Source organism: Mauremys mutica, unplaced genomic scaffold (assembly GCF_020497125.1).
Source record: "Mauremys mutica isolate MM-2020 ecotype Southern unplaced genomic scaffold, ASM2049712v1 Super-Scaffold_328, whole genome shotgun sequence".
Classification (NCBI taxonomy): Eukaryota; Metazoa; Chordata; order Testudines; family Geoemydidae; genus Mauremys; species Mauremys mutica.
In genome coordinates this window covers 346,738-363,086 of record NW_025423357.1, presented here as the reverse complement: position 1 = coordinate 363,086, position 16,349 = coordinate 346,738, and the positions used below count along the sequence as shown (strand labels likewise).

General features: G+C 65.6%; 1 protein-coding gene across 1 annotated transcript in view; it reads right to left on the bottom strand.

Moving 5' to 3' along the window:
• Positions 1-84: 84 nt before the first annotated feature.
• STAG3 (stromal antigen 3) overlaps positions 85-16,349 on the bottom strand; it is a 29,960-nt gene continuing 13,695 nt past the window's right edge. Inside the window, 16 exon segments of the mRNA XM_045001562.1 lie at positions 85-221; positions 311-436; positions 439-515; positions 518-735; positions 816-923; positions 1,000-1,150; positions 2,111-2,301; positions 4,532-4,660; positions 4,816-4,961; positions 5,129-5,230; positions 5,442-5,575; positions 5,704-5,872; positions 5,987-6,079; positions 6,185-6,265; positions 6,466-6,553; positions 11,598-11,668. Coding sequence (XP_044857497.1) covers positions 213-221; positions 311-436; positions 439-515; positions 518-735; positions 816-923; positions 1,000-1,150; positions 2,111-2,301; positions 4,532-4,660; positions 4,816-4,961; positions 5,129-5,230; positions 5,442-5,575; positions 5,704-5,872; positions 5,987-6,079; positions 6,185-6,265; positions 6,466-6,553; positions 11,598-11,668 — 1,893 coding nt within the window. The 3' untranslated portion in view covers positions 85-212.

The following is a 16,349-nucleotide window of genomic DNA, read 5'->3' as shown; positions in this document are numbered from 1 at the left end:
AACCAACCCCGTAACATGTGTAACAGCAGCCTGGCCCAGACCGTCAACCCAGAGTCCCCAGGGTGCTCACCCACACTGGGAACCCGCTCCTGGAGCCGGACGCAATAAAAGTGCAACAGAAAACCAGGCTGGTGTGTAATTCCCTGAGAAAGGCCACGCCCAGCGAGTGCCCGGTCCCGGACAGGGGTGGTCTCCAGCGTGCTCCAGCCACCTCAGGGATCCTGCGGGGGAGAGATTCCCAGTGAGACTTGGCTCCCCCCAGTGCAGCACGGCAGGTGCCCCCCCAGCTCTCACACTTCCCTGCGCTCACCTCGATGCCAAGGATGGTGGAGTCGAAGAGGTCCCGGAGCTGCTCACCCTGGGAGCTGTGCGAGCGGCTCAGCGGCTGGAGAGGCAAACACCACGGCCTTAGTGCCCTCTGTGCCCCCCAGCCCAGGCCCCTCCTGCCACCAGGAAGCCAGCCAGCGGCCTGGCTGCAAAGCAGAGAGAGCCCCAGGGGAAGGGGCTGTGGGGGGCCAGGCCCTGGACACCCCGCTGGACGCAGCTCCTGTTAGGCTCATCCCTAGCCAGGCTGCGTGTAAGGGGCCTGCCCCAGTCAGGCCGGGGCTCACAGGCCCTCGACACATCACCAGGGGCCCCCTCACCATATCCAGGCCCTGGGCATCCTCCTCGTCGCTGCTCTCCTCCTGGATCACCGGCTCCTCCTCCTCCTCCTCCTCGTCCATGAGGCTGAGCCTAGGGGACACAGGGCAGGGTTAAGGGGGCTCCGGCCCAGAGAGGGAGAGCCGCCCCTCAGGACAGCGACGGCTCCTCACCGGTCCATCCTGCTGCCCAGCCCAAGTCTCGAGGTGCTCCGGGGGGCCAGGAGCTGCCGCCACCGGCCGGGCAATTCTCGGGAGCGCTGGGAGCGGAACCAGGGCTGGCTGCAAGGGACAGAGCAGGTTAAAGTGCCCCCCATCCCCGCTGGCTCTGCTCTGCCTCGCCCCCCATGGGTCTCACCTCTGCATGAAGTCCGACTCGGACCCCTCCTCCTCCTGCAGCTGCGCCGGGCTGCCTGGCTGGCGTCCGCTTTTCAGCGCCGTCGACGTGAGCATCGGGGTCTCCAGGCGGCTGCTCAGCTGGAGGCTGGAATCCCCTGGCTCAGACGAGTCTGCAACAGGAGAGAGACAGATGCCAGGTGATCCAGACCTGGCCCCAGAGTCACCCCACTGTCCCCTCCCCCCCCACGGCCCCCTGCTATCCCTGGGCTCTCCCCCACCTCCCAGCTCTGGCTGGCGCCCCCCCAATCCTGACCCCAGCCCTGGGCTCTCCACCCCCCGCCAGGTCTGCCAGTGCACCTCAGTCCTGACCTGCAGCCCCCCAGGTTCGACAGACCCGCGCCAATGTGCCCGTGTCTCCGTCGAACACACAGCTGGAAGCGGCCCGGCTCACCGGTGTGCTAGCACTGGCAGCACAGGGGTTACAATGGGAAGGACAGGGAGCTGCTGCCTGCACGACTCTCACATGTACCATCGGTGTCCCACACTGCAGGCCTGTGTTTGGGCCTGTGACTGTGTAAGTCGCCTGCCAGGAGAGGGCAGTCATTAGTGCTAGGGGCTGGGACCGTGCACCTGGAACTTCCCTGGGGCCTGTCCGCCCCACGAAGGAGAGCCAAGCAGGCGGACTCCTCCCAGCAGCTTAGAACACGCGGCCTTGACAAGGAGCTGATTACCCTGCTTGCACGCTGGGGGCGAAGGGTGTGTGTGTAGGTGTGACCTGCTTACCCCAGGACACACACAGCTCCATCACCTGAAACGCCACCGTCACTCACCTGAGTGGCTCTCTGTCGACTTGCTTTAAGCCTGTGAGTAACTCCCGGGTTCACACCGTCCGTGCGGGCTACAAGCCGCAGACGGAACTGACCTGGGGGAAGGGACTGGCCCTCCAGGAGCGGCAGCAAACTGGACACGGCTGCCATGCTGCGTGCGAGGGACCGGCTAGCACACGGCTAAGCCCCCCGTCCCTGAGGAGCGTCTGTGACTGGCGCTCCCACTTTGGACTAGGCACTGCAAGCAGCGTTACACCTGCTAGTTCCCAGCTGGGGCAGCAGCGTGTGCCATTTGCCTCTCACCATCCAGACGCCTTCTCTTGGCTGCGGAGCCAGGTCTCCTGCGGGGTCGGGGGGCTGCAATCCGGCTGGCGGCGGAGCCCATGTCATCCAGGGACCTCAGCGAGCGGCGATACATCAGGAGTGAATTCCAGCGCTTCCCCCTCTGTGGTGGGGAAAGCCTGGCCTGGCAGGTCTGCTCCAGGTAGGACAGGCTGTGGGAGGGAAGGCAGCAGGACATAAGAGCAGCCATATTGAGTGTGACGAAATGGGGGTTTTCTGTGTTTCCCAGTGGGTTGCATGCAGGGGTGGGGGGTGGGACTCAGTGTCCCCGGGTGTTACTGGTTTAACGAGGGGAGGGGAGAGGGAGTTCGTTGGGACACAGGACCAGAGAGGGAACTTGGGACCCCAGCCAATGGCCTGGAGAAGAGAGATCCGATGACCCGGAGACCCAGCTCAGGAGTCACAGCCGGTTCTGGCCAGTGGGAGGACAATGGGCTGCAGGGAGGACCTGACCAGCCGGTTCCAGCCAGAGAGGCCAGAGGAGGCTGAGAGGAGACCCAGGCCTGCCTGTTTAGACCCTGTTTCCCTGGAGAGAAGCCAATGGGCAGAGGGGGCCTGGGGCCGGGGGTATCGCAGGCCCAGCTGGGAAGCAGGGGGGCTCGGGGCTGGAGGGGGAGCAGGCAGAGCCCCCCTGGCTGCAGGGGGACTGGGATGTGCTGGGCTGAGGGAGGCCAGGCCTGAGCCCCAGAGAGTTTCCTGTGCTGGGGTCAACGCTCGATAAACCCTCCTGTTTTATGCTGGCGGAGAATCACTCTGGTCTAGAGATCAGGGCTGCATCAACCCCTTCGGGGATGAGGAGGCCCGGGGCTCCAGGGCGAGGGGACTCCCTGGGGGGGGCCCACGGCAGAGACAGACGTGCTGAGGCTCAGAGAGGTGCGGCTCCAGGAGGTGGAGGGGCCTGACCCCGAGAGAGAGTGGCCCCCTGAGAAGGGCTGTCGCACTGAAGGGGGCACCCCCCCACGGACCGCACGGGGTCAAGAGCAGGCCCAATCTGTGAGTCTGTGACACTCAGTCAGACCAAAAGTCCATCCAGCCCAGTGTCCTGTCTTCCGAGAGTGGCCAGTGCCAGGTGCCCCAGAGGGAACGAACAGAACGGAATCATCAAGTGACCCAGCCCGTCGCCCATTCCCAGCTCCTGGCAAACAGAGGCCAGGGCCGCCATCCCTGCCCAGCCTGGCTAATAGCCATTGATGGACCTGCCCTCCAGGAACTGATCTAGTTCTTCTTTGAGCCCTGTTATGGTCTTGGCCTTCGCAACATCCCCTGGCGAGGAGTTCCCCAGGTTAACAGTGCGTTGTGTGGAAAAAATACGTCCTCCTGTTTGTTTTAAACCTGCTGCCTGTTCGTTTCATTGGGTGGCCCCTAGTTCGTGTGTTATGAGAAGCAGTAAATAACACTCCCTTATCTACTTTCTCCGCACCCGTCATGATTTTATAGATCGCAATCATATCCTCCCTTAGTTGTCTGTTTTCCAGGCTGAAAAGTCCCTCTCCTCACATGGAAGCCATTCTATACCCCTAATAATTTTTGTTGCCCTTTTCTGAACCTTTGACAGTCCCACTAGATCCTTTCTGCGATGGGGCGACCCCATCTGCACACAGTGTTCGGTGTGGGCGTCCCATGGATTTACAGAGAGGCAACAGGATATTTTCTGTCTGATTCTCTCTCCCTTTCTTTCTGGTTGCTTTTCCGGCTGGGGCTGCACATTGAGCGGGTGTTTGCAGAGAACTCTCCGCAGTGACTCCAAGATCTCTCTTGAGCGGTAGCAGCTCATTCAGCCCCATCACTGCACAGGTCGAGTTGGGACGATGGTTTCCAACGTGCATCACTTTGCATTGATCAACCCTGAATTTCACCTGCCAGGTTGTTGCCCCATCACCCAGTTCTGTGAGGCCCTTTGCAGCTCGTCCCAGGCTGCCGGGGACTCAACTATCCGGAGCAGTTTTGTATCATCTGCAGATGTTGCCACCTCACTCTTCACCCTTTATCCAGATGGTTGATGACTCTGTGGCATAGGACGGGCCCAGCACAGACCCCTGGGGGCACCACGATTTCCCTCTCTCCACGCTGAAAACTGCCCATTTGTTCCTCTCCTTTGTTTCCTGTCTGTTACCCAGGTTCTGATCCAGGAGGGGACCTCCCCTCCTGTCCCGTCCCAGCTGACTTTGCCTACGAGCCTTTGGGGAGGGGGCTGGCCAAAGGCTTTCTGGGAATCTAAGTCAGTCTATCCACTGGGTCCCCCTTGTCTCCTTGCTTACTGACCCCCTCAAAGGCCGGTTAATCCTTACAGCATGGGGGCCTCTGTAATCGCCCCCCCCCCCGCAGCTCTCCTGAAAGCCCAGTTCTCTCCCACCCCCACGGCCCACCACCCTGGGCACTCACAGCAGTTTCTTGTCCGGGCTCAGCAGGCGGGGGGAGAATTCGCTCAGCACCTCCAGGAAGGGCAGGTTGAGGGGCCCCAGCTCTGAGCCAGAGGGTGCTGGCTCCTGGAAGGCAAACTTGATGCCAGCCCTGGGCAGGAGAGAGAGAGATGGGGAGCAGGATGGGGGAAGGGGGGGACTCCAGCCCTCCCACCCCCACGTTAAGTGCTGACCCCAGCGTGCCCCTCCCCAAGTCCTAGAGGCTCCCGGACTCCCAGCATGCCCCCACCCAGCCCCCCGTCTCACTTGTGCAGGGCGACCAGCGCCTGGCGGTTGTGCAGCTGGTGCAGGCCGAAGAACAGGGAGAAGCGCCGTGCCAGGTCCCGGATCTCCCGGAAGTCCTCGCCGAAAACTCCGTCTGGGCCCTGCTGCAGCAGCAGCTCTGTCAGCAGCTGCACAGGGGGCAGAGTCTCAGACAGGGGGCCGCACGGCAGCCCGAGCCCCATCCTCCAGCCACCTCCCTACACAGACGCACAGGGACGGGCCAACCCAAGGGCCTCCCCATATACAGATTCCCCTCTCCCCCAAGCAGCAGTGGGCACGGGCCCCTCCCCGGTACCTGCTGCAGGCTGAGGAGAAGGGTGCGGGCCCACTCGTCCCGGTCAATCTGCCGCGCCCGGCTCAGCGTCTCCTTGATGATGTCCCCGTAGTCCTTGTAGAACTGGAAGGGAGAGCAGGGTGGTGGGGGCCCCCATGTGCCGGGTGGGTCACAACGCCGGCAGCGGGGAGCCGGGTGCAGCCCCAGAGATTAGAGAGTCCATCCCCGATCTCCACCCCGAGCTCTAGGTATTCAGACACTGGCGGCGATGCCCACCCCTTGGTATGGTAGGTGCGCCCCTGCCCCCCGCCCTGTGCCGCGGGGTCCCCCCCACCTTGGCGTAGTGCTTGAAGACATCGGAGGCGGCGCTCAGTTCCAGCACGTTGTAGATGATGAGTTTGCAGAAACCGGACAGCAGGTTGCGCCGTTGGTGTAGCCTCTCAATCTTCCCCTCGCTGTCCTCGTCATCTGCAGAGGACAGGGCGGGGAGTGAGGCTTTTGCCCCGCAGATCCCTCTCCCCATTTCTCAGTGCCCCCCACCCTCAGCCCTCTCCCCCCAGCCTGCCTGCCCCCAGCCCCATGGGGTGAGTACGCACCACTGCCCACGAGCTCGGCGTGGTTGAAGACGTGATCCATGAGGAATCCGGCCAGCTGGGACTGCAGGGTGACGTCGGGCCGGTACACCAGCAGCTCCAGCGCCGCCTGCTCGCCTCGAGCCAGCTGCGGGCTGAACACCAGCAGCAGGTCACTCAGCAGCACGAAGGCCTGGACAGACAGAGGCAGAATAAGCACCCCACAAACAGCGCTGCTGGGGGGGCTCCCAGCCCCTGAGCTGCAGCCTGTCCAGCCCTCGGCTCCCAGCCCTTGTCCACCTCTCACCTGCTCTTGGACGCTGGAGTCCACGTCGGTCAGGCAGCTCTGGCAGAGGGAGCAGAAGGAGGCGACTTTGTGCTTCAGGGCCAGCAGCTCCTTCTGGGGTAGGAGCAGAGGAGGCTGTGAGGGGCGGGGACCCAGAGGCAGGGCCAGGGCTGACCCCCACCCCGCCCTTCTCCGCAGGGACCTCCCCATCGGCCTCACCTGCGCAGGGACGGTGCCGGAGACACGAGCCAGCTCCCAGAGGATGCCGAAGTGGAGACAGGTCATGGTGGGGATGACCACCTGCAATGGAAGCCCAGAGTGAGAATGTGGGGCTGCAGGTCCCCCCAGTCCCAAGCTGCCCCATTGCATCGCTGCTTCCTCTGCCTCCCCTTCCCGGGTCCAGACATGGGCATCCTCTGCCCACAGCCCCCCACGCTGCCTGGGTTCCCTGCTGTGGGGAGGTGGCCAGGCTCCTGGCTCCCCGAGAGGCCCCCCAGTACCTGCTTGGGGACCTCGCCTGTGTCCACAGCTCGCTGGAGGAGGAGGCTGCAGGGCTCAGAGAGCTGCCATGGGGTCAGGTCGTGAGCACTGCAGAGAGAGAGAGCGAGCGCGCGCATGCCTCGCTCATGGGGGCGTCCTAGCCCCCCACTCCCCTCCCACTGCAAGGCAAGGATGAAGGGACCCATGCGGACAGACAGCAGGCGGAGCGGGGAGACGGGACGGGAAGGGCGGTGCTGCGTGACCGGCCCCGCTGCCCAGGCGGAGCGGGGAGACGGGACGGGAAGGGCGGTGCTGCGTGACTGGCCCCGCTGCCCAGGCGGAGCGGGGAGATGGGTAGGGAAGGGCGGTGCTGCGTGACCGGCCCCGCTGCCCAGGCGGAACGGGGAGACGGGACGGGACGGGAAGGGCGGTGCTGCGTGACCGGCCCCGCTGCCCAGACGGAGCGGGGAGACGGGACGGGAAGGGCGGTGCTGCGTGACCGGCCCCGCTGCCCAGGCGGAGCGGGGAGACGGGACGGGAAGGGCGGTGCTGCGTGACCGGCCCCGCTGCCCAGGCGGAGCGGGGAGACGGGACGGGAAGGGCGGTGCTGCGTGACCGGCCCCGCTGCCCAGGCGGAGCGGGGAGACGGGACGGGACGGGCGGTGCTGCGTGACCGGCCCCGCTGCCCAGGCGGAGCGGGGAGACGGGACGGGACGGGAAGGGCGGTGCTGCGTGACCGGCCCCGCTGCCCAGGCGGAGCGGGGAGACGGGACGGGACGGGACGGGCGGTGCTGCGTGACCGGCCCCGCTGCCCAGGCGGAGCGGGGAGACGGGACGGGAAGGGCGGTGCCGCGTGACCGGCCCCGCTGCCCAGACGGAGCGGGGAGACGGGACGGGACGGGAAGGGCGGTGCTGCGTGACCGGCCCCGCTGCCCAGGCGGAGCGGGGAGACGGGACGGGAAGGGCGGTGCTGCGTGACCGGCCCCGCTGCCCAGGCGGAGCGGGGAGACGGGACGGGAAGGGCGGTGCTGCGTGACCGGCCCCGCTGCCCAGGCGGAGCGGGGAGACGGGACGGGAAGGGCGGGGCCCCGTGACCGGGCCCGCTGCCCAGAGCGGAGGGGGGACGGGACGGGCGGGCGGTGCTGCGGGACCGGCCCCGCGGCCCAGGCGGAGCGGGGAGACGGGACGGGACGGGAAGGGCGGTGCTGCGTGACCGGCCCCGCTGCCCAGGCGGAGCGGGGAGACGGGACGGGAAGGGCGGTGCTGCGTGACCGGCCCCGCTGCCCAGGCGGAGCGGGGAGACGGGACGGGACGGGAAGGGCGGTGCTGCGTGACCGGCCCCGCTGCCCAGGCGGAGCGGGGAGACGGGACGGGAAGGGCGGTGCTGCGTGACCGGCCCCGCTGCCCAGGCGGAGCGGGGAGACGGGACGGGACGGGAAGGGCGGTGCCGCGTGACCGGCCCCGCTGCCCAGGCGGAGCGGGGAGAAGGGACGGGAAGGGCGGTGCCGCGTGACCGGCCCCGCTGCCCAGGCGGAGCGGGGAGACGGGACGGGACGGGAAGGGCGGTGCTGCGTGACCGGCCCCGCTGCCCAGGCGGAACGGGGAGACGGGACGGGACGGGAAGGGCGGTGCTGCGTGACCGGCCCCGCTGCCCAGGCGGAGCGGGGAGACGGGACGGGACGGGACGGGCGGTGCTGCGTGACCGGCCCCGCTGCCCAGGCGGAGCGGGGAGACGGGACGGGAAGGGCGGTGCTGCGTGACCGGCCCCGCTGCCCAGGCGGAGCGGGGAGAAGGGAAGGGAAGGGCGGTGCCGCGTGACCGGCCCCGCTGCCCAGGCGGAGCGGGGAGACGGGACGGGACGGGAAGGGCGGTGCTGCGTGACCGGCCCCGCTGCCCAGGCGGACCGGGGAGACGGGAAGGGAAGGGCGGTGCCGCGTGACCGGCCCGCTGCCCAGGCGGAGCGGGGAGACGGGACGGGACGGGAAGGGCGGTGCTGCGTGACCGGCCCCGCTGCCCAGGCGGAACGGGGAGACGGGACGGGACGGGAAGGGCGGTGCTGCGTGACCGGCCCCGCTGCCCAGGCGGAGCGGGGAGACGGGACGGGACGGGACGGGCGCTGGTCCGGGACCGGCCCCGCTGCCCCGGCGGAGCGGGGAGAAGGGAAGGGAAGGGCGGTGCTGCGTGACCGGCCCCGCTGCCCAGGCGGAGCGGGGAGACGGGACGGGAAGGGCGGTGCTGCGTGACCGGCCCCGCTGCCCAGGCGGGTCGGGGAGACGGGACGGGAAGGGCGGTGCTGCGTGACCGGCCCCGCTGCCCAGGCGGAGCGGGGAGACGGGACGGGAAGGGCGGTGCTGCGTGACCGGCCCCGCTGCCCAGGCGGAGGGGGAGACGGGACGGGAAGGGCGGGTGCTGCGTGACCGGCCCCGCTGCCCAGGCGGAGCGGGTGGGAGAAGGGAAGGGAAGGGCGGTGCCGCGTGACCGGCCCCGCTGCCCAGGCGGAGCGGGGAGACGGGACGGGACGGGAAGGGCGGTGCTGCGTGACCGGCCCCGGCCCAGGCGGAACGGGGAGAAGGGAAGGGAAGGGCGGTGCCGCGTGACCGGCCCCGCTGCCCAGGCGGAGCGGGGAGACGGGACGGGACGGGAAGGGCGGTGCTGCGTGACCGGCCCCGCTGCCCAGGCGGAACGGGGAGACGGGACGGGACGGGAAGGGCGGTGCTGCGTGACCGGCCCCGCTGCCCAGGCGGAGCGGGGAGACGGGACGGGACGGGACGGGCGGTGCTGCGTGACCGGCCCCGCTGCCCAGGCGGAGCGGGGAGAAGGGAAGGGAAGGGCGGTGCTGCGTGACCGGCCCCGCTGCCCAGGCGGAGCGGGGAGACGGGACGGGAAGGGCGGTGCTGCGTGACCGGCCCCGCTGCCCAGGCGGAGCGGGGAGACGGGACGGGAAGGGCGGTGCTGCGTGACCGGCCCCGCTGCCCAGGCGGAGCGGGGAGACGGGACGGGAAGGGCGGTGCTGCGTGACCGGCCCCGCTGCCCAGGCGGAGCGGGGAGACGGGACGGGAAGGGCGGTGCTGCGTGACCGGCCCCGCTGCCCAGGCGGAACGGGGAGACGGGACGGGAAGGGCGGTGCTGCGAGACCGGCCCCGCTGCCCAGCCGGAGCGGGGAGACGGGACGGGACGGGAAGGGCGGTGCTGCGTGACCGGCCCCGCTGCCCAGGCGGAGCGGGGAGACGGGACGGGACGGGAAGGGCGGTGCTGCGTGACCGGCCCCGCTGCCCAGGCGGAGCGGGGAGACGGGAAGGGAAGGGCGGTGCTGCGTGACCGGCCCCGCTGCCCAGGCGGAGTAGGGAGATGGGACGGGAAGGGCGGTGCTGCGTGACCGGCCCCGCTGCCCAGGCAGAGCGGGGAGACGGGACGGGAAGGGCGGTGCCGCGTGACCGGCCCCGCTGCCCAGGCGGAGCGGGGAGACGGGACGGGACGGGAAGGGCGGTGCTGCGTGACCGGCCCCGCTGCCCAGGCGGAGCGGGGAGACGGGACGGGACGGGACGGGCGGTGCTGCGTGACCGGCCCCGCTGCCCAGGCGGAGCGGGGAGATGGGAAGGGAAGGGAAGGGCGGTGCTGCCTGACCGGCCCCGCTGCCCAGGCGGAGCGGGGAGACGGGACGGGACGGGACGGGCGGTGCTGCGTGACCGGCCCCGCTGCCCAGGCGGAGCGGGGAGACGGGAAGGGAAGGGACGGGCGGTGCTGCCTGCCCGGCCCCGCTGCCCAGGCGGAGCGGGGAGACGGGACGGGACGGGAAGGGCGGCGCTGCGCTGCGTGACCGGCCCCGCTGCCCAGGCGGCGCGGGGAGACGGGACGGGACGGGACGGGCGGTGCTGCGTGACCGGCCCCGCTGCCCAGGCGGAGCGGGGAGACGGGACAGGAAGGGCGGTGCTGCGTGACCGGCCCCGCTGCCCAGGCGGAGCGGGGAGACGGGACGGGACGGGAAGGGCGGTGCTGCGTGACCGGCCCCGCTGCCCAGGCGGAGCGGGGAGACGGGACGGGAAGGGCGGTGCTGCGTGACCGGCCCCGCTGCCCAGGCGGAGCGGGGAGACGGGACGGGAAGGGCGGTGCTGCGTGACCGGCCCAGTTGCCCAGGCGGAGCGGGGAGACGGGACGGGACGGGAAGGGCGGTGCTGCGTGACCGGCCCCGCTGCCCAGGCGGAGCGGGGAGACGGGACGGGACGGGAAGGGCGGTGCTGCGTGACCGGCCCCGCTGCCCAGGCGGAGCAGGGAGATGGGACGGGAAGGGAAGGGCGGTGCCGCGTGACCGGCCCCGCTGCCCAGGCGGAGCGGGGAGACGGGACGGGAAGGGCGGTGCCGCGTGACCGGCCCCGCTGCCCAGGCGGAGCAGGGAGATGGGATGGGAAGGGAAGGGCGGTGCTGCATGACCGGCCCCGCTGCCCAGGCGGAGCGGGGAGACGGGACGGGAAGGGCGGTGCTGCGTGACCGGCCCCGCTGCCCAGGCGGAGCGGGGAGACGGGACGGGAAGGGCGGTGCTGCGTGACCGGCCCCGCTGCCCAGGCGGAGCGGGGAGACGGGAAGGGAAGGGCGGTGCTGCGTGACCGGCCCCGCTGCCCAGGCGGAGCGGGGAGACGGGACGGGAAGGGCGGTGCTGCGTGACCGGCCCAGTTGCCCAGGCGGAGCGGGGAGACGGGACGGGAAGGGCGGTGCCGCGTGACCGGCCCCGCTGCCCAGGCGGAGCAGGGAGATGGGATGGGAAGGGAAGGGCGGTGCTGCATGACCGGCCCCGCTGCCCAGGCGGAGCGGGGAGACGGGACGGGAAGGGCGGTGCTGCGTGACCGGCCCCGCTGCCCAGGCGGAGCGGGGAGACGGGACGGGAAGGGCGGTGCTGCGTGACCGGCCCCGCTGCCCAGGCGGAGCGGGGAGACGGGAAGGGAAGGGCGGTGCTGCGTGACCGGCCCCGCTGCCCAGGCGGAGCGGGGAGATGGGACTGGAAGGGCGGTGCTGCGTGACCGGCCCCGCTGCCCAGGCGGAGCAGGGAGATGGGATGGGAAGGGAAGGGCGGTGCTGCGTGACTGGCCCCGCTGCCCAGGGGGAGCTGGATGTGGGGACGGGACGGGACGGATGGGATGGGACGCAGGCTGGCACTCACTTATGGAGGATGGAAATGCGCTTCAGCGTGGCGGCCATGCTGTAAACCTCGTCTTCGTCCAGGTACGAGGCCTGAGCGGGGGGGAACAAGACATCTCAGCAGGGCAGGCCCCTAGGTACCAGTCCTATAGCACCCCTTGGAGCCAGCACAGCACCCGCAGCAATCCCTGAGCGCCTGGTACACCCCCCCACACATGCCCTGAGCACCTGGTACCCCCAAACCCCGTAACGTGCCCCATACCCCCCGCTCCCCGAGCGCCTGGCCCCCCCACCCCCCAGCGCCTGCAGTAACGTGCCCCATACCCCCCGCTCCCCGAGCGCCTGGCCCCCCCACCCCCCAGCGCCTGCAGTAACGTGCCCCATACCCCCCGCTCCCCGAGCGCCTGGCCCCCCCACCCCCCAGCGCCTGCAGTAACTTGCCCCATACCCCCCGCTCCCCGAGGGCCTGGCCCCCCCACCCCCCAGCGCCTGCAGTAACCTGCCCCATACCCCCCGCTCCCCGTGCGCCTGGCCCCCCCCACCCCCCAGTGCCTGCAGTAACGTGCCCCATACACCCCACTCCCTGAATGCCTGGCTGTGACAAAGTGGGACTATTTTGTAGTATTTTTGTAGTCCTGTTTGGACCTGTTACCCCATGGGTGCAAAAGGAGCGTTTGCTCTCAGGACAGTCCAAGAGACAGAAGGGCGGGTGTTCGTATCTGCCTGGGCCTTAGTCTCCGTATCCATGGAGCATCTGAGAACACAATGGCAGATCTGCTCGCCAGGACCTAGCAAGCCAGGACCCAGAGGGAGATGGATTTCCCCACCTCTCGGCAGGGAGGCTAAAAACCGGTTAATCACCTTCTCGTAATTGTTGCTCTTCGAGATGTGTTCCTCGTATCCATTCCAATTAGATGTGTGGGCACTGCGTGCACAGTCATCAGAAAGTTTTTCCCCTAGCGGCACCAGCCAGGTCGGCGGTGGAGCAGGGTCAGGCTGGCTCCCGGAGTCAAGGATTGGGGTGTCCCAGCAGATCACCGGCCCGGATAACACCAGAGGGGATTGTCAGACCGTCTCTGCAGACCTTGTGCACAAGAGGGCTTGGGGGAAAGGCATAAGCAGACGGCCTCCCCAGGGTAGCAGGAATGTGTCTGCGATTGAGCCCGGGCTGCTTTTCTGGAAGGAGCTAACCACTGGGCACTTTCTGTGGCTCTGAGTGGGCCAAGGAGGTCGACTCAGGGAAAGCCCCACCTCTGGAAAATGGCGTGAATGACGTCTGGCCGGATGGACCACTCGTGGTTGTGGAAAGACCTGCTGAGGCGGTCCGCCAGTACGTTCTGGCCCCCTGGCAGATAGGATGCTTCCAGGTGAATGGAGTGGGCTATACAGAATTCCCAGCGTCTGAGGGCCTCCTGGCAGGGGGATGAGGACCGGTTCCACCCCGCTTGTTGATGTAAAACTTTGCAGTGGTGGTGTCCGTCATGCCTGCCACGTACTGGCCTTGCAGCTGAGACTGAAAAGCCTGGCATGCGAGTCGCACAGCTCTGAGCTCCCTGATACCGATATGGAGAGAGAGCACATCCTGTGCCCAGAGGCCCTGCGTTCGGGGATCTCCCAGATGAGCGCCCCAACCTAGAGCTGATGTGTCCGTAACTAGAGACGAGGAGAGTTGAGGGGAGTTCCCTCGCAGACTAGCCGAGCACTGAGCCACCACTGGAGTGTACCCGCTGTGGCACCATGACCACTAAGTTCAGGCTGTCACGCCCCGGGAGGTATATCGAGGCAAGCCACATCTGTAGAGGTCTGAGCCTCAGCGTGGTTTGCCGGACCACGTACATGCAGGTAGCCTTCTGACTGAGGAGACTGAGGCAATTCCTCGCTGTAGTGGTTGGGGACTCTCATACATCGAATGATGCATGACATGGCTTGGAATCGGGACTCCGGCAGGCGTGCTTTTGCCTGGACCGAGTCCAACCACTGCCCAATAAATTCTATTCTCTGGCTCGGTGACACGGTTGACTTGTTCATGCTGAGGAGGAGACCGAGTCTCTCGAAGGTGGATGTGACCAGACTGACCTGCAACTCCACCTGCTCTCTGGTGTGCCCCCTGCGTAGCCAGTCGTCAAGGTAGGGGTACAGCTACACCTGCCTCCTTCGGAGGAAGGCTGCTACCACAGACACGCACTTTGTTACCTCGATTTCACTAGAAACCAACCCAGGGTTACACTTACATTGGTTTTATTAAATGCCACTATTGGATCAAACCGAAAAGGGATGGAGCTTATTCATGCACCCCCAGACTCACACAGGCGGAGAGTTACTGGAGACTGCAGAGGAAGCCGAGAAGCTGAAGGATAGTAGATCTGCTGTGTCCGCCTGCGGCAACAGAGCCGTGAGCAGGCCAAGAAGAAGAGAGCTGTCAGTGTGCTTTCTTCCTTTTATTGGAACAGGGCGGCTCATGTCACGTACACTGAGCTTTCCTTCTGTGTCCATCACAGCATTCCCAGGCCTCGTTCTTTTCATGCATACCAGGTTCTTCTTTTCTTTACAGCACCCTGTGATTGCCTGATCAGGGCAGATTACATCAGACACACCTGGCTCCGGGCTCTTTTCTCCTTGTAGTTCCACTCCCAGTCCCACATACACTTCCTTATCTCCCCCCCCCACACACACACACTTGTTCACACTCCCCCTGATCCCAGGATGGACTATTGCCAAGCCTGGAGGTTATACAAGGGGTAATTTAAAAGGTTACAAAGCTTGGGAAAGTTACAAAATTTAAAAGGTTATGCCAACAATGTCTAAAAGTTACCAAGTTTGCCAAAGGGTACAGAACTTAATGATCATACTAGCAATGACTGAAAAGTTACAAATCTTACAATCGCACTCTACTGGATTGAGCGGCGGCTTTACACAACACACTTGGTAAACACTCGTGGGGCTGTCAGCAGGCCGAAGGGAAGGACCATGAACTGATAATGGTTTTGGTCTATCACGAACCTTAAGAAGCGTCTGTGAACAGGGCAAATCGCTATGTGAAAGTACACATCTTTCATGTTGAGGGCGGCGAACCGGTCTCCTGGATCCCGGGAAGGGATGATTGTATTGAGGGAGACTACGCAGAACTTCAACTTTACCATGGACTTCTTGAGTCCTTGCAGATCTAGAATGGGTCTGAGACCCCCACCCCCGCCCACTCCCCTTTGCCTTGGGAATTAGGAAATAACAGGAGTAGAATCCCTTGCCCCTTAGCTCCTGAGGAACCTCCTCCGTCATTCCTATGGCAAGGAGCGCCTGCACCTCCTGGATAAGGAGTTGCTCATGAGAAGGGTCCCTGAAGAGGGATGAGGAAGAAGGGTGGGACTCGGAGGGAGGGAGGGAAGAGCAGAATTGGAGAAAATATCCCACTTCCACCGTGCGAAGAACCCAGCTGTCCAATGTTATTTTGGACCACGTATGGTAGAAGTGGGATAGACAGTTCAAAAAACACGGGGAAGGATCCGGCGTTGAGACAGGTGCTCCATCCTCGGGCGCATCCTTTTCACACCGTGCTCTTCCCACAGCAAGTCCGCACAGGCGGAGCTCCTGGGGAAGCCAACTCCACAGTCAGACATGACTCTCAGCCAGCCAGTAAAACAGAAAGTTTATTAGACAACAGGAACACGGTCTAAAACAGAGCTTGTAGGTACAGGAAACAGGAGTCCTAAGTCAGGCCCATCTTGGGGCCAAGGCATTCAGAACCTGGGTCTGGGCCTCTCTCTCTTTCCCCAGCCAACTCCAAACTGAAACTCTCCAGCCCCTCCTCCTCCGGGCTTTGTTCCTTTCCCAGGCCAGGAGGCCACCTGAGCTCTTCGTTCTCCAACATCTTCAGTTGGCACTTGCAAAGGAGGGGCCCAGGCCATCAGTTATCAGGAGACAGGGTGTTGGCCATTCGCTGTGCAGCCATCACCACACTGGCCCTCTAGGGCTCTCCAACAATCACACACCCTTATCCCCCCCCACCTAGATACTTAAGAAATGCATAGGGGAAACCAAGGCACCCACACAGTATTCAGAGACAACATTAAGAATATTCCCACTTCGTCACAAGCGCTATGGAGGCGCCACTCCAGGAGGCTCCACAGCTGACGTGACGGGTGCTGCTAGGGGAAAAACTTTCCAATGAGTGTGCACGTGGCACGCACACACCTAATTGGAATCAATATGAGCAATCACTGGAAGAACCACCCAGCTGGAGAACAAAGGACTGGAGGCGTAGGAGGTGAGGGACAAGTGCTGGCTGCTGGAAGGCGTCTGGGCTCCCAGCTGCAGTCTGACCTAGGAGGTCGGATGGACTGACAGACAGGGGTTCCCCACAGAATGGACGATGCTTTAACCTTCATTTCTCTAGACTCCCCTAAGCTTCCTGTGCTGTGTGCCCCTTACCCAATAAACCCAGCTGTTCTGAAAGTGCTGAGTGAGTGTCACGGCAAACAGGGATTTCCCCACCCCCCCCTGAATTTCCCCAACACCCCCCAGTTTTGTGAATTAGTTACATGCAGTGTTGCCAATGTCGTGATTGTTTGGAGGAAAGGGCAGTAGAACTGTACTTAGCCTGTGCTGATTGAGGGCATCGAGAGAGGGAGGGGACAGGTGTTTTGCTTGATGGTCTGCCTGAGTCACAAGTACTGTTTGGCCTGCCCCTCTCCACTGTTTAAAGACGGAGCTGATTAGGCTCCATAGAGAGTCTTTTGTTCTGTTACGTGACCGCTACAGCTGAAATCACTGACAATCA